The following is a 21,428-nucleotide window of genomic DNA, read 5'->3' as shown; positions in this document are numbered from 1 at the left end:
GCCCTGACCCCCAGCCTTAGGAGAGGGGTCCCCCGACAACCCGGCCGTCCAGCCGGGGACTCCGGGAGGGATGGTTGTGCCTGGGGGTCTGGCCGGGGGTGGAGGGAGGTCCCGGTGCCGCCGCGCGCGGCCTCCTTCCCGTGTATTCACCGTCGCGGGGGGACGTGGTCGGGGGACCGGACCCCATCCCGGTTCCCACGAGGACAAAGACCCGTGTCTGCGCTTCCTTCCTCATCAATCTGTGTGTTTCGGTTGTACACCTCCCGTTTAAAATTGATTGTCATGGCTTAAAAAAAAAAAAAAAAGGAAATCACGCTTATTTTTAAAAACAACAACAAAGCTTATTAATATTAATTCAACCTGATGACTGGCTTCATTTTTCTTGTCAACACAGCAGTTCATTCCGGTCTGCAGGATGGAACATTCTTCCGTTGGAAAGTGTGTTTCAGAATGGACTGTCCCTGACTTTTCGACATCTCCCGTCCTTAGAATCTATCCCATGTAGAATCTTAAATATTTCTTCAATGTGTGTCAGGGATGGTGTCGGTGCGGACATGACATGTGAATTGAGCCTTTCAGCCCGACAATAGCTTTGCAGAGCTTGGGACCTTCATGGTTCTGTTTCATATGAGTGTTGAGGAAAACTGGGAGGTTTTTGTTCTTTTGTTAGTTTTACTTTTTTAAAAATTAAAAACATTTTTAAAGGGGGGGAGGAACCGGCCCATGCTAGGGGACAGTTAAAACACACCCCACGATTTGTCAAGTGACATTTCTTCCGAGTGAAATATTCAGTCGAATTCTTCATCTTTAAACAGCTATCTATTCTAGCCTTTTAAGGACACAGATTTGTAGTTTCAAAGATTTTTTTCCACAGGGAGCCCTTCCTTACCAATCCTCCCAGCCCCTCACCCCAAGATGCTGCAGCCAGTTTTACCTCTGAGATGTGTTTTCTCTGCTTTAGCAAAAGAGAACTTACTCCTTTCTTTACTTGAGGTTAATGGATAATTCTTAGATTAAATCAGTGGTTCTCAACCTTCTGGCCCTTTAAATACAGTTCCTCATGTTGTGACCCAACCATAAAATTATTTTCGTTGCGACTTCATCACTGTCATGTTGCTACTGTTATGAATCGTCATGTAAATATCTGATATGCAGGATGGTCTTAGGCGACCCCTGTGAAAGGGTCGTTGGACTGCCAAAGGGATCGCGACCCACAGGTTGAGAACCGCTGGATTAAATGTATCATCTTTTGGGGGGTTGGAGACGCCTTTAGTTTTAGATTCTTTGGTTTGGTGCCATAGGGTACAATTTGGTTAACGTTAGAAAAGCAAGATGTTCTTTCTAGCCACTAGATGTCACCATTAAATTTAATTATGCCCTTCACATGAAATTGGCAGTCTGGAGCCCGTGCCTGGGAGATGCCACACAGGCCTCTTCTATATAAGCGGGCATTCGGACCTGAAGAACGGTTTGCCAAAAAATCCAGGAACTTTAGGACGTATGGTGTTATGAAGCATAGGGATTACATAGTTCCTTTGGTTATTTTTTTAGGGGAGTTGGGCTGGATGTGGTTGGAAGGAACCGGTTTCCTAAGCTAAATGTCAGCTCCTCGGGCGTATTGGCTCACTGACGTATGGTTCAGGGGTTTGTTTCTCCGCCTTCCCAGCTGACTTGCCTGATGAGGACCTCAGTCCTAATTCTGTTAGCATCGAGATTAGAGCACAGGCACACAACGGGTACTTAGGACTCTCTATTTTCTTTAAAAGATTTGTTCTACGTTGAAATTGCCAACATAACATTTTTCAGTGATTTCTGCACTTAGGTTGATCACAAGCTTTGCCTCCTGCTGCCATGAATAATGAAATTTGACTCCCAGTCCAGTCATTTCCAAAGGACTGTCCAAGTGCCTTCTTAAGTCCTTTGTTTGTTTTTCTGCCATCGAGTTGCTCCAGAAATGTACCCAGAGCTTGGAAATCCTGGTTACACAGGATTTTAAGTACTTTAAGTATTTAATTCCTCTAGTGTATTTAAAATTGTTTGGCTGGACTCAACTTTTGTAATGACAAAACCTGTACTTTGAGTTGTTTTTCTAGTAAATCAGACAGATTTGTGCTGATGCAGCAGTAGACTGTCTCCCAGGCCCCTGTGACAGGCAGAAGAGTTTTTGAAATGAGAGGCAAAGGTCAAGGAGTTGGGGAGCAGAGTAAAGCCATTGGAGGGGACAGCACTGACTCGGGAGCAGAGGAGGCTTTCTGAGAGGTTTTAGGGGATCCTATCAGATATTCGGGGTGGGGGGGTGGCAAATGGAGTGCCTGTAAATGGAATGGAATCCTATTAGTGGCTCAGGACGTACGTTTTCCTGAAGGTTGGATTCAGAAGTCTTCCGCATTATCAATTGGAATGAAACTTTTCCGTTGATAACAAAATACATAAGCACATGCTTTTGCCCCAAGATATTTCCCAAGAGCACTCTAACAGTTAAATCTGTTACCCGTTTGTAATTCCTTTCACATCTTTTCTTCCAATGTTAGAAAACTTCAGTTATAGAGAGGGTTGATGGGTAGGAAATGTAAAGGAAAATGAGAAACCATTACATTTTTTTTTTAAACCAGGCAAGCTGTCTTCTTCATATCGCTTGCTCTGCGTCAGTGGTTCTCAACTTTTTTGTTTCGAGACACCTTTACGATCTTAAAAGTTGTTGAGGATCCTCAGAGCTTACCTTAGAAATTTCTAGAAGGCACAAGAATATACAGTATATCAGCTGTCAGAACAGTGTCCTCAGAGGTGTTGCCTCTGGAAAACTCCACTGTATGTTGTGAGAGAATTGAGAGTGAACGGGGCAGATCGCATCTTAATATTATGCCAATAGTTGGCCTCCCAAACCCATGAAAGTATCTTGGGAAGCCCCGGGGTCCCTAGACCACGCTTTGGGAACCACTGCTCCTCTTGCTGTGTCATAGAGAATACGCTCTCTTTATTGCTGCTTTTCCTTTTTTCTTTATGATCTCATCACCAGGTAATTGATTTTATCAGGAGGTGCTTAAGTTCAAGTAAGAGATTGTAATATTGGGGGGATAATTCCTTCTTCCTATAGATTCTAGTCTGAGAGTGAAGGGGTTCAGTCAGGAACGCTGTCCAGTCTCTTCGCAGAAGCAGTGTTCCTTGAGCACTTAGCGCAGGACCACACGCACAAGCAGAAGGGTGTCAGGGTCATCGGGAGGGTTTATCGGGACAGGCTTCTTCAAGATAATGGGGTTTGATCCAGTGAGTAAAGTAGAAGAATGTTCCTCTCAGAAAAACAAACAACAGCCATAGAGTGGAACAAAGTAATTGCAGAAGGGTGACTTAGATTAAAATGAGATTGGTTTTGGATGTGTGACGTTGTAGATGTCCTAGACTAGTGATCAGACTCCCTCCTACTTTCTACCATTTTATTTCACAGACTTGTCAGATTTAAGAAACTGTTTTTGAGAACCTCTGGGGTTGACGACTTGTGGGGGAAGCAAGTAAGGATGTTAAACAGCAAAAGCTTCTCTCTTATCATCATTATTTCATTAAAAAAAAGAGACCAGATATAACTGTATGTCCTGGTAAACTGAGAGCTGTGGATTCTTACAATGTTGAAGAAGGTACCTTAAAAGGATGGCTCCTGGCCCTCGCTGGTTTGGCTTAGTGGATAGAGCATCGGCCTGTGGACTGAAGGGTCCCCAGTTCAGTCTGGTCAGGGGTGCGTGCCAGGTGCAGGCTCCATCCCCAGTGGAGGGCATGCAGGAGGCAGCCAATCAATGATTCCCTCTCATCACTGATGTTTCTCTCCCTCTCCCTTCCTCTCTGAAATCAATAAAAATATGTTTTTTAAAAAAAGGAGGCTTGTGCAGCCTGGCCGGCGTGGCTCAGTGGTTGAGCATTGACCTGTGTGAACCAGGAGGTCATGGTTTGATTACCAGTCAGGGCACATGCCCGGGTTGTGGGCTCAATCCCCAGTAGGGACGTGCAGGAGGCAGCCAATCAGTGATTCTCTTTCACCATTGATGTTTCTATCTTCTTCTCCCTCCCTCTCTGAAGTCAATAAATATATAGTCAAAAAATATATATGAAAAGAACTGTTTTCCTTAATACCTTTCATTTGACATGTGATTTAGGAAGTATCTATTATTTAATATTAAGAGTACTAATGCTTTTATTAGCATAAACTAGTTTGAATTTATGTATTCCCAGGAGGAAGCAAACTTGTATCAGTAGTTTCCGCAAGTATTTGTCAAACATTTGTCCTTGGGTGTTATGAGAGAGATAAAAGTATAAGACAGTCCATGCCTGATTGACTTGAACTTGATATAGATTTATCTGTCACCATCAACATCTGTACAGTGAGAATTAATGTTCAGGTTGATAACTCTGAGTCACTGCAAAATTGTCCAGGATCAAAGAACAAACAAACAGATACTAAGTACTAGGTCTCATTAAGAAAGATGCTGAGATAGCTTAGAAACATAACTAAGTATATAGAGCATAGTTTTTAAATTAGTACTAAGTTAAAATTTATTTATTATAGTTTTTATGTAACACTTTAGAGTTTACCAAATGATTTAGCATGTATTGTTTCATTTAACCCTCATGATGTCCTGATTTAGATACTATCCACATTGTACAGGTGGCTGGCTCAGATTTCAAATGGTAGCTGACTTGCTCAAGAGAGCATCAAGACTGGACTCAAATCCAGGTGTTTTGATCCTGTGCTCTTACTGTATATAAACATCATATTCCTTAAAGATTCAAAATCGTTGAGAGTCTGCTACACATGTTAAGATACTTTGGAGGACATCATAGTATCTGGAATAGAGAAACTGTCTATCGTTAACCCAAATCACTAGAAATGAGTAGGAATTCTCATTCAGTTACAGGTCATATAAACTGTGTGAGAAGTTGGACTCTAGCTCGAATATACATACTTTTTAAATATATTTTTATTGATTTCAGAGAGGGAGAGAATCATTGATCGGCTGCCTCCTGCACGCACCACACTGGGGATCGAGCCCACAACCCGGGCATGTGCCCTTGATTGGAATTGAACCCAGGACCCTTCAGTCCACAGGCTCTATCCACTGAGCCAAACCAGCTAGGGCTGAATATACATTTTTATCTAAGAATTTCCCTTGTTTCAAACCATTAAAAACCTTTGAATATATTGTTTGATTGATCATCAGGACTACATTTTCTGACCATATTAGTGGGGATACATTTAGAACTACTAACAAATACCTAAATTAAAAGATCAGTTTTCTCCCCACAGGTGTGGCTCAGTGGCTGAGCGCTGACCTATGGACCTGGAGATCATGATTCCATTTCTGGTCAGGGCGCATGCTCGGTTGCAGGCTGTATCCCCAGTGAGGGTTAGGGAGGTTGCGGGAGGCGGCCAATCAATGATTCTCTCTCATCATTGATGTTTCTCTCTCTCTCTCCCTCTCCCTTCCTCTCTGAAAGCAATAAAAATATATATTTTTTAAAAGATAAGTTTACCTTGCCTACACATATTAATTTTTAATGCATTATTGTCAGAATTGCGAAGTATGAGGGATTCACCCACATATGATCAAAGGATTCAGACCGTAAATGGGAACAGTACTAGCACAGAGAACTACAGTGTTCAGTTATGAGTCTAAGTTAATTGTCTGTCATTACTTTGATTATGACTTTCTAAAATTCTTCTTTCTCCTCCTCTCTCCCTGTAGGTTTGTAAAAGAATGGACTTGGTCTGCCAGAGAATGCTGAATCAGGGGTTTCTAAAGGTGGAGCGGTACCACAACCTGTGTCAGAAACAAGTCAAAGCCCAGCTCCCCAGGTGTGTCACGCTAGCAACGGCGGTGCTGCACCACCGGGGGTTTTGTTGGTGTGTTTCTTGATTGTGCTTGGGTGTGATGCGAGAGAGAGAAAAGAATTACTCTTAGTATCAGTATTTAAAATATATTATGTGTTATTTGTTAAACAGTCATTTGTAGTAAAGGGGTACCCGGATCTCAATAGGAGATACTTTACTAAAGTTTGCTCCCTCTCGTCATTTCTGTTCAACATTTTACTGGAGGTTCTAGCCAGGGCAGTTAGGCAAGAAAATGAAATAAAAGACATTCTCGTTGAAAAGAAGGAGTTCCTCTCTGTTCACAGATGACGTGATCTTGTATGTATAGAACCTTATACATAAGGAATACACTAATTAATTATTAGAGCTAATAAACGAGTTGGGTAGGGATATAGGATACAAGATTGATATACAAAAATCAATTCTGTCATTGGATACACTAGCAATAAACAACCCAAAAATGAAGGTAAGAAGGCGATCCCATTTACAAGAGCATTGGAAAGAATAAAATACTTAGTAATAAATACTACAAAACAAATGCAGGACTTGTACACTGAAAACTGCCGAACATTGTTCAAAGAATTTAAAGAGAATTAGATGGAAAGACATTCCATGCTGAGGGATTGGAAGATTTTCTATTGCTGAGATGGCAGTACTCCCTGAACTGATTTGTACATTTAATGCAATCCCCAACAAAACCCTAGCGATCCTTTTTGAAAACATTGGTAAGCTGATTTGTTGTTGGAGGACTACCACTTTCCAATTTCAAAACTTACTACAAAGCTGTAATAAAACAATGTGGTACTGACGCAAGGACACACATAGAGATCAGTGGACTGGAACTGAGAGTCCGTAAAATAACCTCTGATTTAACAGTTGATTTTTAACAAGAATGCCAACACAGTTCAGTGGGGAAAGAAGAATGTTTTCAACAAACGATGCTGGGACAACTGGGTATCTACACAAAGAATGAAGTTGGACTCCGTCACACCACAAACCTGTAAATGTCAGCGCTCTGCTGTAAAGCCTCAGATGAAGCTGGGTTAGGCACTGGCTTCTTGGGCATGACACCGAAAGCACGAGCAGCAGCAGAAAAGGCAAACGGGACTTGATCACCATTTAAAACTGCTTCGCCTCAAAGGACAACATGAAGAAAGTGAAAAGACAACCCACAGTTCGGGAGAAAGTATTTGCAGCTTGTGCAGCTAATAAAGGACTTGTGTCCAGACTTATGAGACGCTCTTAGAACTCAACACTGAAAGGACGAGCCAGTTTAAAAATGGGCAAAGGATCTGGATAGACGTGTCTCCAGAGAAGACATGCTAAAGTCTGCAGCCGGGAATGCTCGGCATCCTCAGTCACCAGGGCATTGCGAATCAAACGCTGACACAGCACTTCACACTGAGTAGGATGGCTCAAATACTAAAAAAGACAGACGGTGCGGGAAGGGTGTGGGCAAACTGGGACATTCATAAATTACCGAGGGAATTATAAAATGGTGCAGCCATTTTAGAAAGCAGCTTGTTCCTCAAAAAGCTAAGCATAGTGTTACCACTTGACCCAGCAATTTCACTCCTGGGTATAGAACCAAGAGAAATTAAACTATATCAACACAAAAGCTTAGATATGAATGTTCGCGGCAGCATTATTCATAACAGCCAAAAGGTAGAAACAACCTAAAAGTCCAACAACTGATAGTTAAAAAAATAATGATATAACATGTAATAGAATATTATTTGGCCATAACTGTGCTAAATGAGAGCAGATGTACCCAGAATGCCACATACTGCACAAATCCAGTTATCGGAAATGTCCAGATTAGGCAAATGCATAGAAACAGAAAGCAGACTAGTGGTTGCCAGAGGCTGGGGAATGGGAGTGACTGATAATGTGCGTGGGCTTGCTTTCTGTGGTAATGAGATTGGTCTAAAATTAGAGGTGGCGATGGGTCCATAACTCTGAATACACCCAAACCACTCAATTGTACATTTTAAACGTGGTTTTTATTATATGTGAATTATTTCTTAATAAAACTTTAAAAAGTTTAAATGAGTTCATTTTATGGGCCAAAAGATACAATCTCTATATGTCCAAGTGTAATTCTTTTATTTTTCTAATTTCTCTGATTCTAACAGCCAATAGGCTTGATATAGGCCCAAAAAGCCTGTAATTTTTTTTTTCTAAGTATTTTGTCAGTAAGTGCTAGTTGTTAGCAAAGATTTCTGGACATGATTTATTTATTCTTACAGTTGAATTATGATCCCGTTGTAGATTTCTAATTGGACATGTAAATGTTAGGTTGTTTCATTAAGATGTTTTGATTGTTTAACGCTTTAGTCCACAGCGCATCTTTAAAGGTTGCTTTTCTAATTATAGGAGAGAGTCAGAAAGGAGAAACCATTCATTAGCTCGTCATGCAGACATCCTTGCTGCCGTCGAAACAAGGCTTTCACTATTAAATATGACCTTCATGAAGTATGTGGATTCCAATCTCTGTTGCTTCATCCCAGGAAAGGTAAAATAGAATTGCTTACTTACAACAGCTGGATTGTACTATGTAAACTTCATTATAAAGTTACAGTGATTTTTAAATGTCAGAATTGCTCCTAATTCCCTGGGATGAGTTTTTGTGGATGGATTTGTATAGCTTCTTTCTGTACAGTATCTAATAGAAATATGAGTCATTTGTGTGTTCTTTATATTTAAAATGTTAAGTATGAAATATACAGTAGGAACCCTGCTGTTCTTTAGAGAAGCCTGTTAGGAGTTCATATTCAAGAAAAAAACTTTGGAACTTTTACTTTTTGTTAAGATGCCAGAGATACTGCAGCAATGAACAAGATAAGTATTGTCCTGCCTTCAAGATTGTTATAATTTAGCGGGGGGTGGAGGGGTCGGGGGGCGTAGAGTAGGAGGGACAAGCTGGGTTTTGTTTTATTTGAGAAATGTTTCATGAGACAACTTTATAAAACTTCCAGATTTGAAAAGAATGAATAATTATATAGCAACATACTCAGAGCTAAGTAATAACTCTGTTTAACCCAGAAATAAGTTTATGTGGCATATTCGTCTTATGAAGTTAAAAGGCCCCAGTATTCAGTATGCTACTCATACCTTCAGTAGTATCATCCTTCTTGAATTGAGTGTAAATTCAGATGAAATATGTCTATATCCTTTTTTTATATGGAAGGGTGGAGGTGGAATTTTGCTACTTGACACTAGCAAAAGTATCAACATGGTTAGAACTAATTACTACCTAGTAAAATCGGAATGTTCTCTTTTTTTGTTATTTCCATAGATAATTAACATTGGCAATATTTTGTATGCACTTTATTTTCAATTTTATGTGTTATTTATTTGGGGGGGGTATTCTGTTTCTTTACATTTTATTTTAAATATTTTTTGGTATATCTCACTTTCCTCATATTAGCTACATTGCTTTTTTGGTAGGATACTCTAAAAGGGTGACCAGTTAGAAATTATAGCTGTAAAAAAAAAAATATATATATATATATTTTTTTCATAGCTAATATTTTATTATCATCTCAAACCCAGGCAGGATTCAGTATCTGGCGCATTATGTGAAAAGTGTAGAAAGAGCCTCTCATGCTGCTTATCCTGTGGGATTTTATGGTTCCTATCAGGACTCAGCAGCCCGCGGAAGGAGAAGGTAGATAATGAGATTGTTCCAGAGTCGGGTGCTGGCCAGGTAATGCAGCAAGAGGAATGAGTGGGATTTGAAGTGGTTTGAGACATTTCGGTGGCAATCATTTCGTGATTCGCCCACAATTGGGGAGGTAAAGGCCCATTGGAATAGATGTCATCCATCTGGAGGTTTTCAGCGATGTGAGTTACTGTCTTCAGGTCCTTGCCGGAGCCATGGGAAGGATGAAGGATAAACTCCCAGGGATTACAGCTGAGGGTAAAATTGCCCCAAGAGGGTTCAGTTACTATTCCAGCAAGAGAATTAGGATTTTCAGAACTTGGTTTCTTCTCCCTGTATACTGTGCCTGTATGCTAATGTCTCCCCATCGCAGCTACCGTGAAATGAAAAAGGCTCTCTTGCTACCCTTTGGTGACAGCAAGCACGTGGGATCTGAGGAGACCTCATTCGAATCCATAGCAGGTTTTAGAGAACAAAACTCCAGGGACAGAGCACGGTGGCAGTGTAGACGAGAGGTCAGGCGGGGTTCCTGGGGCTCCGGGAGACACATTCGGGCTAGAGTGAAGTGGGGTTGGAGGATTAGCAGAACCCCCGCTTGCACACAGGATTTAATGTCTTAGTTTAGTCCTCTAGTTTTTAGTATGTGTACATCCCTCTTTGTGGCACTTACTTATACATGTCTTCCCAGTTATACTGTGATTTTCTTCAGGGCAGGAGCTATATTCATCCTGATTCTTTAGCCCCAGCACAGTGCCTGGTACTTATTAAATGTAAGTATGAAACATATAAAGTATTGTAACAAGGCCGAAGCCGTGTTCCAGATGGTAATATTATCCATGGCCAGTACATCAGTTAAATCCTACAGATTTTTACAGGAATTGCAGTCACGCAGTCATTTCTCTCCCTGTTTAACTGTTTTCATATATATGTCTCGAAAGTGCTAATGAGAGCTCATTGTTTCAGGTTATTGATGAGATTTACCGTGTGTTGAGATATGTCAATTCTACCAGAGCCCCTCAGCGAGCTCACGAGGTGCTTCAGGAGCTGCGGGACATTTCCTCCATGGCAATGGAGTACTTTGATGAAAAGATTGTTCCCATTCTAAAGAGGAAACTACCAGGGTCAGATGTGTCCGGGAGACTCATGGGCTCGCCTCCAGGTACCTCTTGACTTGACTATGTTCAGTGTGTCATGTTCTGTGTAGATGAGATAAGCTGCTCTTTTCCTGGTTTGATCATATATCTGAACTTTCCTGTGTCTGTAAGTAAGTATCTGCAACATCATTTTTAATGACAAATTGGTTATAGACCATACCTTACGTGACTGATCCACTGCCGGACGCACACTTGTCTCTAGTTTTTCAGTATTGAAACTACACTCTAAAGAACAGACTTGTGGCTAAATTTTCATGCGTATCCATTCCTATGGACCGAAAGTAGATTTATTACAGTGAGACTTCTCAGTGAAAAACTATATGTAGGTGTATATATATATATATATGTAGATTTTGTAGGCATATTTTTTGATGTTTCTGACTAGTTAATATTCATTATCCTAAAACAATTAAAAATACCAGATAAAATTCTTCCTGGAAATATCCAGTTCATTATTTCAGCCCCCAGAGTGTCTGGTTGCTACTTCAAAAGACAGGGTGCATAGGCTGCTGTGAACACTGCCACTTCTGTGGTAGTTGTTTCACAGAAGGACACTGGAGCCTAGAGATTTGTGCCCTTATCTACTGAAGGACTAAATTGCTCAGTAGTCTCAGTCCTTGCAAATATGTTTTTTTTTGAAACTTTGGTAAAACATTTTGTTCGGGTAGTTAGCTCCCTGGAGTACTTATTCAGCGGGGTAACTGAGTGCCTCTCCGTAATTTAATCATAAAGCCTGTGGCATCTCAGCATTAATAATATACCTGTTATTTATTGAGTACTTATTATGCGCACAGCACTATACTGTGTCCTGTGGAGACTAAAAAGAAGTGTAATACGTGGTGTCTGCCCTCAAGGATCTTACTATTTCAAAAGGTAAGACATATCCAGCCCCGAAGTTCAATTATCGTAGGCAACAGAAATATTTTAAAGGAGTGTCCATTTAAATGCCAAACGAGTAGCAGAGACAGAATCTTACAGAAGATCTGATCATTGTTGGCTAGACTGATAGGACTTCACAAGAGGTAAAACTATCTGAGTGCTGATGGATGAGTGGAAGTTGGATAAACAGAGAGAGAGAAGGAAAAGATTCTGGTATTTAAATGGACAAGGAGAAAATTAGCATGGGGTTAGGGCATGAACGGATCCCCCTGGTCCTTTTAGAAAACCTTCAGGAGAAAAGGTGGTTGTTGTTTTTTAAAATAGGTTATTAGTTTAAAATAGTGATTTTTATGTCCATGTGACATTGTATTATTCCTAATAGAATAGTTCCAGAGCCTTCCTGCACGTGTCAGAAAGTCTCCATGACCATCAGAAGCGGTGTCCATTTGTCCTTAAAGTTGGGGCTTTTGTATGTAACTAAGTGCAGCGAGAATTTAAGAACATGATAGGTCTGTGTCTGACTCCAATGTTTATGTTGGTCTCGGTAAAATAAGATAGAAATGTTATTTTCTTAGTAGGTCCAAAAGTGATTTACAGTATTTTAAATCCAAGTTTATGCCATTCAATGTCCTCCTCCGTGCTGGCAATCCACACTTTGCCACATGAACACGAGAATCAGAATTCAGACTCGTTTGTAGTTAAAACCAGGTGTCTGAGTGGAATAATCCAGTAGACAAAGTAGACTGCAAAGAAGAAATGATCAGAAGTGGTAGAAGGACATTCCATTTCAAAATAAGCTTAATTAATGAAGTATTACCGGTAGAGTGACATTTTAAGTGACTAACTGGCTGTTTTAAACTATTTTCCCACAGTTCCAGGACCTTCTGCAGCCCTAACAACAATGCAGCTCCTCTCCAAGCAAAACCCTTCAAGACAAGAGGTTACCAAACTCCAGCAGCAGGTTAAGACAAATGGTGCTGGTGTGACTGTTCTCAGGCGTGAAATTTCTGAGCTCCGCACCAAAGTGCAAGAGCAACAGAAACAGCTTCAGGACCAGGACCAGAAACTGCTAGAGCAGACCCAGATCATAGGCGAACAGAACGCACGGCTGGCGGAGCTGGAGCGCAAACTGCGGGAAGTCATGGAAAGCGCAGTAGGAAACCCCTCAGGGTCCGGCCAGAGTGAAGAGGCTCCCCGGAAACGGAAAAAGGCAGCAGAAGCCATAGACTCCCTTAGGAAGTCCAAACGTCTCCGGAGCAGAAAGTGAGTGGGAACAGCTCTGGGCTCCAGAGGGAGGCCTGGCTTAGTCGCTTGAGCAGTCATGCATATCAGGACTCCGTGAGCCACGTGGCGTCCCCCAGGCTTCTAGGCGCTCAGAACACAACTGCAACTTGAACTCTCGTGATTGGGACATTCTTTCCCCGCTTCTCCTGGTTGAACTGACGCACAGAACCTTTTTACTTTGCAATAGATTTGTACTAACCAGACCTATTCTATCATGTTTTGAGGAGTTAACTTTTTTTCTGTGCAGCTCATGTTTAAAGTAAGTTTATTTGTTTCTGCATATATGCACATGACTTAAGGATCTTAAACCAGTCTTGACAGACTAGAAGTTTAATACAGAAAATGTCCTGTTCACTTGAAAGAAAAGACCTACTTTTTAAATGGACAGTATCTTGTTTAAAAAAAAAAAAGTTGACTTTTTGTTATAAGTGACCTTTGTCTGGAATGTCTGAAAAGTAGTAAATGCTTTTTGGTATCGAAGTAATGGGTAACTAAAACGGACTTCCATAGTATTGACTGTAGAAGGGGCCTCTACAGTATTGACTATATATTTTTATAAACTACTGGCAAGGGATTTATGCAGTTATATCATGTTTTCAGTTCTCTTTGGGGCCACGTCGTACGTTTGCATGGATGGATGCATGCATTGCCTAGGCAACTCACTTAAAAAGCTCTTGCACTGGTATTGATCTTGAACCTCTATACTTCTCCACTTGTTAGAGCAGCGGCTGAGTTAATTTAAGCACTTAACATCGTCCACCACAACAGCTGGCCTTTGGGGGAGGGGGTCGTGAGTCCATTTGTCCTCCAGTTTTACAGGAACAATGGAGCATTAAAGCCCATTGCTTTATCTGTTCTCTGTAGGGTCCAGGTACACTGGCTAAGGCAGAACCCCAAATCCAAGGCTCTCTCTATCGATATCAGACCTCTGGTTACTAGTACTTTCCTTACTCAACCACTGTGTGTGCTCCTTGATCAAGTGTGATGACCAGTGGGGTGAGTAGGGGACCCAACCTGTGGGATGCAGTTTTGTCATTGAAAGAAAGTTCATTGAAGAACACTGTACTACGAAAAAGCATTTAGATCATTTCATTTCTGGGGGGATAACCGGAGGGAAGCTTTTTAATATTAATTTCAAGCTTTCCTTGTCCTCAACTTTAAACAAAAGCTTTAATTTCGTTTGCACTCCTGTGTTGAGCTTGTAACTGGAAAAGCATGTCTTGCACTGTTCAGCCTTCTAAGTGGTCACTTTAACAGCCTCCAAACTGTGCACAGTGGTTTTTTCCCCAGTTGTATATTTTTGAGACATTCAGATGTTACTGTTCTAGTTTTATTTTAATGTACTAAGTTATGTCATTCTTTGACTGTTGTTTTAAACAACTGTTGCCCTGGGCTTCAGTTATTTAAAATAAATTTAGGTGTAATGTAGAAAACTGTCCCTTTCCCGGTGGGAGTTAGTACCTGTATACAACCTAAGGTTTTGGTAAGTACCTTAGTTGAAGAAAAGCACAAAGTTGTCACCTTTTTTTATCCGTCCAACATGACATGGTTCTGCATCCTTCAGATTAACCTCACCAAATGGAATTTTTTCTGACCCATTTTTTATATTGTCCTTACATAATATTGTCCTTAGATTTTGATCAATTCTGTGTCTAACTTTGAAACTCCATTTACGATGTAGTATGTTTTCGATGAAAAAACCATAAAATAACTTCCAAGTGTTTCATGGTTTGTTGGGAAGGTAATTTTAAAATAAACAATTTCCAAAAAAGGTTTGTCAGCCAAGGTCATCCGTAAAAGTCCCTGTCTGGAACTCATTTCCTCAGCAGGTCTCATTTTTTGTAATCATAGGATTTAGCCATATTGTCATAACTTTGGATGAGGCCTACTGGAATATTCATGGCCTTTAACAGTCTGCTTTCCTGGTAATAGGAAGACTTTTTTAAGTAACCAAGTACATGTTTACAGGTTTACAAAGTATGATTCTTATGCATCAAAGGGATATAACCTCAGATGGTTTCTTTAATAGTTGTTAATGAATTCTTTCAAGTTGCCTGGGATTCTTTAGAAACTATCTAGATACCCTAAATGTATCTGTAGTCTTCCATTAGGGAACACGAGTATTTGGCTTTCATTACAAGCTTTTACACATTAGAAGGTAGATTTTGTTTTGAAATCCAAATTTCTACAGTGTACACTTGTAATCACCTGTCCGTAAGATTAATGAGTTGCAATTGTTAATGCATGAATGTTCCATAACAGTCGGAGAATAAAACACTACAGTTCTGTTGTTTGTTTAAGTCTTAAATCTTACTTAGGACATCTAGTTAAAACATGTTATGGTATTGTCTTGACCGAGTTGGTAGTTTTTATACTTGCTTTTGGATAGCATAATGGTATTTAAGGTTCAACAAATCACAAATCCTTTTGATCAGCTTAAACACGTATGTTGTAGGTAAATTGTAAACTAGCCTCCCAGAGAGAGAACCATCCTGCCTGGATCCTACGTCAATAATGTAAATGCCGCAATGTTAATGTCCTAGAACAACATTTCATGAAATATTCTTGTCATCTCCCTTGGCTGGTTTTCAGAGGAGATGTCTCTATTTTAATGGGTCGTTCCCACTTACAAGGTGATTATGGTACAAGAGTACAGACAGATCCAAGGTGAAAAGGCATATAGAAAAAAAGAAGACTGCCCCCCACAGGGTCCTTGGCTTATCTCCTACATGGACTTGGTTTCCACATGGGCTGAAACATGAGTTCTTTCGGAACCTGAGGTTAGAGAAACCTGCTGTTTTTTTAAGCTGCTCTTTTGGGCAAACACGAGTGTATTCAGAGTAATTGTGCTTTAAAAACGACTGGGGTGCCATGCAGTCTGAAGCCACTGGTTTTGGAAGCAACTTCTTTTTGTAAACGATGTTTTTTGGAGTGTTGAACTTTATAGGGGCTTGCCTTAATCTCTGTTTAGTAGTTCCGAGATGTACGCTCTATTCTACTTGTTAAAATGTTAAGATATTCTATGTAGCCCCAAAGGTGGGTAAAGGTATAAATAATGCCTAAATAAATAAGCTAAAAGGTGTCATGACAGCTGGATTTTTGAGAGAAAATGGACATGTAAACATAGGCTATGTATAATAAAAACAATGGCACCTTAAGATTGCACTATTTTATGCATTATTTTCTATGCCATTTCATAGCCGGCACTTTAAGCTCCAAAGAAATGATGTATGATGTCCCAGTTGTCCCTTACTATTAATAAACTTTTTCTTAAGACAGGGCACTCAGTTCTATTTTACTATACTGAATCAGTTTCTTGGACGTGATTCCTTTGAGTTCTCTATTTCCTTAGCCATAATATTTTCTAGGATCTAGGAACTCCCTATCTTGTCGGTGTCCACCAGTGTATAATTTTAATTTAATGTAATGTCAAATCTCATACTTGGTGATCAGCACGTTTTTATATCCTGCTCTAGGCCATGAGTACCAGTTTGTTAACACTTAAACCGTCTACAAGTGTCATATGCTGATAGTAAGATTTGAAGCCAGGAATAAAAGACATTCTGAAAGGAAAGGTCCTATGTAATGCAGCCTCCTGCAAACAGCTGTTTCTAGTATAAAATCCAGTTCGATATGCCATCCAATTCTTTGGCTTGGGATCTCTCTGAATGAACTAGTCCACAAAAGATTAGTAAGTTAAAACCACTTAAATGTAACAAAATCCTATAGCCTGTCATTCTAAAGAGAATTATTTTTCAAAGATGCTAAAGTGATCTACAAAATGAAACTAGCAATTAGTTGGTTGCTGTGTACCCTGATTTTATTTTTAATAGCAATATACGTATAATCATGATAAATATGGTAGGCTCAAGTCTTGTTGGCCTTTGTCAGCTCCCTAAAAACCTGTTCAATTTCTGAAATCAAAAAAAAAAAAAAAAAATCCTAGCTTTTCCTGTTGTGTCTGAAGAGAATTGATGGGGTTTGGAAGCATACTGGTAATCTGTTAGGTCCACGGCCAAAGTTTAGCGGTCCATATTCAAAACTCAGACCAAGAGTCTAGAAGTGTTCGAAACTCCTTCATGTGGTACCATGTCTGTTTACTTATGCTCGTGAGCAGCAATAAATGACCCGTTTACCTTCTGGAATTTTCATTGTTATAACCGAATTCAATCATTGGAAAGTGAAAAACACCTCCCAGTCACACAACAGGGTACGGAAATAAAGGTGTTGTTACCAGCGCTGCCTGTTTTCTTTGTATTTCGTGCGCAAAGGGTTGTGGAGCTCCACTTTGCACAAGTGCCATGGGAACAGCTAGCTGCCCCCTCTTACAGCAGTCGTGTGGGGGTTTACATGTGACCTGAGTCCTCACAGCTGCTCTATGAAGTTGGTTTTTCTCTGCAGGGAAGTTTTTAAAATATATATTTTATTGATTTTTTTTTTTTTTTTTACAGAGAGGAAGGGAGAAAGATGGAGAGTCAGAAACATCGATGAGAGAATCATCGATCAGCTGCCTCCTGTACAACCCCAACTGGGATGGGCCTGCAACCAAGGTACATGCCCTTGACCAGAATCGAACCTGGGACCCTTGAGTCCATAAGCCGACGCTCTATCCACTGAGCCAAACCAGTCAGGGCTGCAGGGAAGTTTAAATTTGGGTTAAGCAACACGTCCACGATACCATACAAGTAAATGCCAGACCTACCTGCACCCAAAGCTGCTGTACTTCCTGCTACATCCACTACGCTAAATTCCACAATAGCTGGGAGCTACGAAACTAGATTACATCAGTTCCAAACTTAGGAATAATATATAGATGAGCACCCTATATATCCACTAGAAGTGACCAGTGTCCAAATCCCTCACGTTAAGAGTAACGTACAGAACTTAACATCTGGAAAAGGCTGGGCGTGGAGGAGGCAATGGTTTCACCCGAGGCATATAGGTAGCAAGTATTGTGAGGGCTTCTAGAACCTGTGACCTTAAGGAGGATGCAGTCCTAGCGGATGTGGCCTGAAGCCCTCGCTGATCCACAGTTGCTTTACTCTATCCTGCCAATCAGTACAAAATTCATGACCACTAATTTTTTTTTGTTTTTTGCTCTGCCAGGAAGAATACTGGTTCTCTTAAAATTCCTTCCAGCTCCAAAACGATTCCAAATTTCAATGAAATGCAATCACACACATTAATCTCACCCCCTTCTGTAAAGATGGGACCGGTAAAGAAATGGCTCAGAACAAAATGCGCAGGAAGACCTTGGATATGGGCTTGACCCACTTTGTCTAGAACAGGGGTGGGCAAACATTTTGACTCGAGGGCCACAATGGGTTCTTAAACTGGACCGGAGGGCCTGAGCCAAAGCATGGATGGAGTGTTTGTGTGAACTAATATAAATTCAAAGTAAACATCATTACATAAAAGGGTACGGTCTTTTTTTTTTTTTTTTTAGTTTTATTCATTTCAAACGGGCTGGATCCGGCCTGCGGGCTGTTGTTTGCCCACGGCTGGTCTAGACAGAGGTTCTCAACCTGTGGGTCGCGGCCCCTTTGGGGGTCGAACGACGCTTTCATAGGGGTTGCCTAAGACCATCGGAAAAACACATATATAATTACATACTGTTTTTGTGATGAATCACTATGCTTAAATGATGTTCTAATTGTAACAATGAAATTGGGGGTCACCACAACATGAGGAAGTGTATTAGGAAGGTTGAGAACCACTGGTCTAGAACGTAGATGTTCAGAAAAGAGGTCACAGAGGACTTTGTGCTGCAGGGTGAGGGTGACACAAGTGGGACCGGTTGTCCCAGCACCACCTCTTCATTCCAGTCACCCGGACATCACAGAAGCAGGAAGAGAAAGGCTGCAGCAGCCTCCCCAGTCTGCGGAAGGCAGATGAGGGTGGAACCTTTAGTTCCATATCCTACACAATACGTTCACGTTGTTAGGAAACCCAAGGACCTTTCCCAATATTATCATTTTCAAACAATCAAACAATTGGAAAACGAAAAATGTGCACGGAAGGACACCTTGACTGCAGAAGTATGATCTGCTTACCTCACTTGCCATTTCCTATGGCATCAAGAACTACTGGGACTCACCTTAGCTTTTCACAGCAGATCGGGTAGCAGCGTCTTTCTAGAATAACTGGTATGATGGCCCAACAAATCACCTGGCAAGAATAAGGAAGAGGTGTGAAACCTAGATAACACATTAAGAACTTATTTAAAAGTATTTTGATTAAAAAATTTAAAGAAAAAGTATTTTGATTGATTTCAGAGAGGAAGGGAGAGGGAGAGAGAATCATGGATGGGCTGCCTCCTGCAACGCCCCACCCTGGGGATTGAGCCTGCAACCCGAGCATTTGCCCTGACTGGGAATCAAATGGTGACCTCCTGCTTCATAGGTGGAGGCTCAATCACTGAGCCATGCCGGCCAGGCAGAACTTGTAAAATTCCTAACTAAATATGCCTGTGTCATCAAAATATTTGTCAATCCACACAGGAAGGCTAGAGCCAAATCCTTTTCCTTCTCTTTAGAATGTCAAAATCCACATTCCATTCAAATGTAAAAGGTAAGGAAAAGGGAGGTGTAAATAAAAACTCCCTTCTGCCCTGGCTGGTGTTGCTCAGTGGATAGAGCATCGGCCTGCAGACTGAAGGGTCCCAGGTTCGATTCCGGTCAAGGGCACATGCCTGGGTTGTGGGCTCGATTCCCATGGGGTGGGTGGGTATGCAGGAGGCAGCTGATCCATGATTCTTGCTCACAACTGATGTTTCTATCTTCCTCTCCCTTCCTCCCTGAAATCAATAAAAACATATATTTTCTAAAAAGCGGTTTAAAAATAAAAACAAAAAACAACATTCTCTCCCAACCTTTGCCCTTAGACTCCCACTTACTCTCCTACCATGTAATCATTTTGGGGTGTCTTTCTAAACATATTTCATGCATATGCAAGGAAACATATGTCTATTATACATACACAACACCCCCAAACCTGGTGCTTTGCATTTAATAGTACATCTTGGAGGTTAATTCATACTGGCACATAAAGAGCTTCCTCATTCTTTTGACTGGTGGTAGAGTACAACACTGTATGGTTAATTGCATGTATAGTCAGCCCTCCGTACCCACAGGTTCCACTCCTTCGGATTCAACCAATCAAGGATTAAAAATACTTGAAAAATAAGTATTTTAATATTTTTTACGGACTGAGCATGTACATTTTTTCCTGGTGATTATTCCTTAAACAATACAGTGTAACAACTAGTTACATAGCATTGGATTAGGCATGTTAAGTAATCTGGAGATGAGTTACATATACTTGAGGATTATGTAGGTTATGTGCAAATACTATACCATTTTATATGTGGGGCTTGAGTGTACAGTATCCCAAGGGGTCCTGGAACCGATCTCTCAGGATACCGAGGGAGGACTGTGCCACAATTTATTGGTTTGTTTTTAGTTCAGTGAGGTTTATGCCCTTGGTATGAACCGCTTACAGATATAGACTTAAAAACAACTAGAACCATAATACTATTATCACACGAAAGAAATGAACAGCAATTTCTTAATACTGCCACATATCCAAGCAACATGTGAATTAAATTATCTCCTGTCGGTTTAAAAAAAACACACCACTTTGACCATTTGATCAAATAAGGTCAGTGCATTGCAACTGGTTGATAGATCGTTTAAGTCCTTTTCTTTTTTATAGAAATATCAATGATGAGAGAGAATCATTGATGGGCTGCCTCCTGCATGCCCCCTACTGGGGATCGAGCCCGCAACCTGGGCATATGCCCTGACCAGGAATCGAACCCGCGACCTCTTGGTTCCTGGGTCGAAGCTCAACCACTGAGCCACACCTGGCTGGGCTAAGTCCCTTTTAATATATAGGTCCCCCCTCATTTATACCCCCCCCACCCCCGGCCTTGCATTTTATTTACTAAAGAACCTATAGGGGTCCTCACAGTCAGGATCTTGTGGTTAGTTTCACATTCGCCCCTGTCCTATTTCCTGCAGGCTAGCAGCTGGATCTAAGTCAGCGGTTCTCAACCTGTGGGTCGCGACCCCTTTGGGGGGGTCGAACGACCCTCTCACAGGGGTCGCCTAAGACCATCGGAAAACACATATATAATTACATATTGTTTTTGTGATGAATCACTATGCTTTCATAATGTTCAACTTGAAACAATGAAATTGGGGGTCACCACAACATGAGGAACTGCATTAAAGGGTCGCGGCATTAGGAAGGTTGAGAACCACCGATTCTAAGTGCTTGACCAGTGCGTGCATGTGTGTGCGCGTGTGCATGTGTGTGCGCGTGTGCATGTGTGCGCGTGTATGTTCTTTTATTCTGAGTCACACCATGTCTGGCTGTCTTCCTTTCTGTAACTTTGGTCACAGTCTCTCTGCTGATGGAGAAGTGGTAACTAATTTTGAAACCAAAACTTTCTGTCCCAGGAAGCGGCGGTGGCTGCTGTGACAGCGGGAGGCGGGGCAGCCTCTGGCGGGAGACCCGTCACCACAGACCCACTCCAGCTGCGCGACACGTCCGTCCGGCTCCCTCACAGGTCGCCCCACGCGCGCTCCTC

The 21,428-nt window shown here is 41.2% G+C and overlaps 2 protein-coding genes across 2 annotated transcripts in view; both read left to right on the top strand.

The window, feature by feature from the left end:
* The first annotated feature begins 5,567 nt into the window (after nt 1-5,567).
* Nucleotides 5,568-17,071, top strand: FBXO28 (F-box protein 28). The gene is made up of 5 exons (XM_006761323.2): nt 5,568-5,606; nt 5,730-5,839; nt 8,231-8,369; nt 10,482-10,677; nt 12,424-17,071. The coding sequence occupies exons 1-5, from the start codon at nt 5,568-5,570 to the stop codon at nt 12,816-12,818; spliced, it is 879 nt and encodes a 292-aa protein (XP_006761386.1). The 3' UTR covers nt 12,819-17,071.
* Nucleotides 17,072-21,349: 4,278 nt separating this feature from the next.
* The window catches only part of DEGS1 (delta(4)-desaturase, sphingolipid 1), a 9,053-nt gene continuing 8,974 nt past the window's right edge, over nt 21,350-21,428 (top strand). Inside the window, exon 1 of the mRNA XM_015562362.1 lies at nt 21,350-21,354. The gene's annotated coding sequence lies outside the window, so the exon portion shown is untranslated. The remainder of the gene's footprint in view (nt 21,355-21,428) is intronic.

The sequence above is a fragment of the Myotis davidii genome, unplaced genomic scaffold (genome assembly GCF_000327345.1).
Source record: "Myotis davidii unplaced genomic scaffold, ASM32734v1 scaffold174, whole genome shotgun sequence".
Classification (NCBI taxonomy): domain Eukaryota; kingdom Metazoa; phylum Chordata; class Mammalia; order Chiroptera; family Vespertilionidae; genus Myotis; species Myotis davidii.
The sequence above is the reverse complement of the archived record's forward strand: the minus strand, read 5'-3'. Positions and strand labels throughout refer to the sequence as shown.

What these genes read in the sequence shown, in the direction of transcription:
- FBXO28 (XM_006761323.2), top strand. Translation starts at nt 5,568, where the DNA reads ATGAGGGATTCACCCACATATGATCAAAGGATTCAGACC. An exon ending in ATGATCAAAGGATTCAGACC is followed by an intron (nt 5,607 to 5,729) that starts GTAAATGGGAAC and finishes CTCTCCCTGTAG; the next exon opens with GTTTGTAAAAGAATGGACTT. An exon ending in GTCAAAGCCCAGCTCCCCAG is followed by an intron (nt 5,840 to 8,230) that starts GTGTGTCACGCT and finishes TTCTAATTATAG; the next exon opens with GAGAGAGTCAGAAAGGAGAA.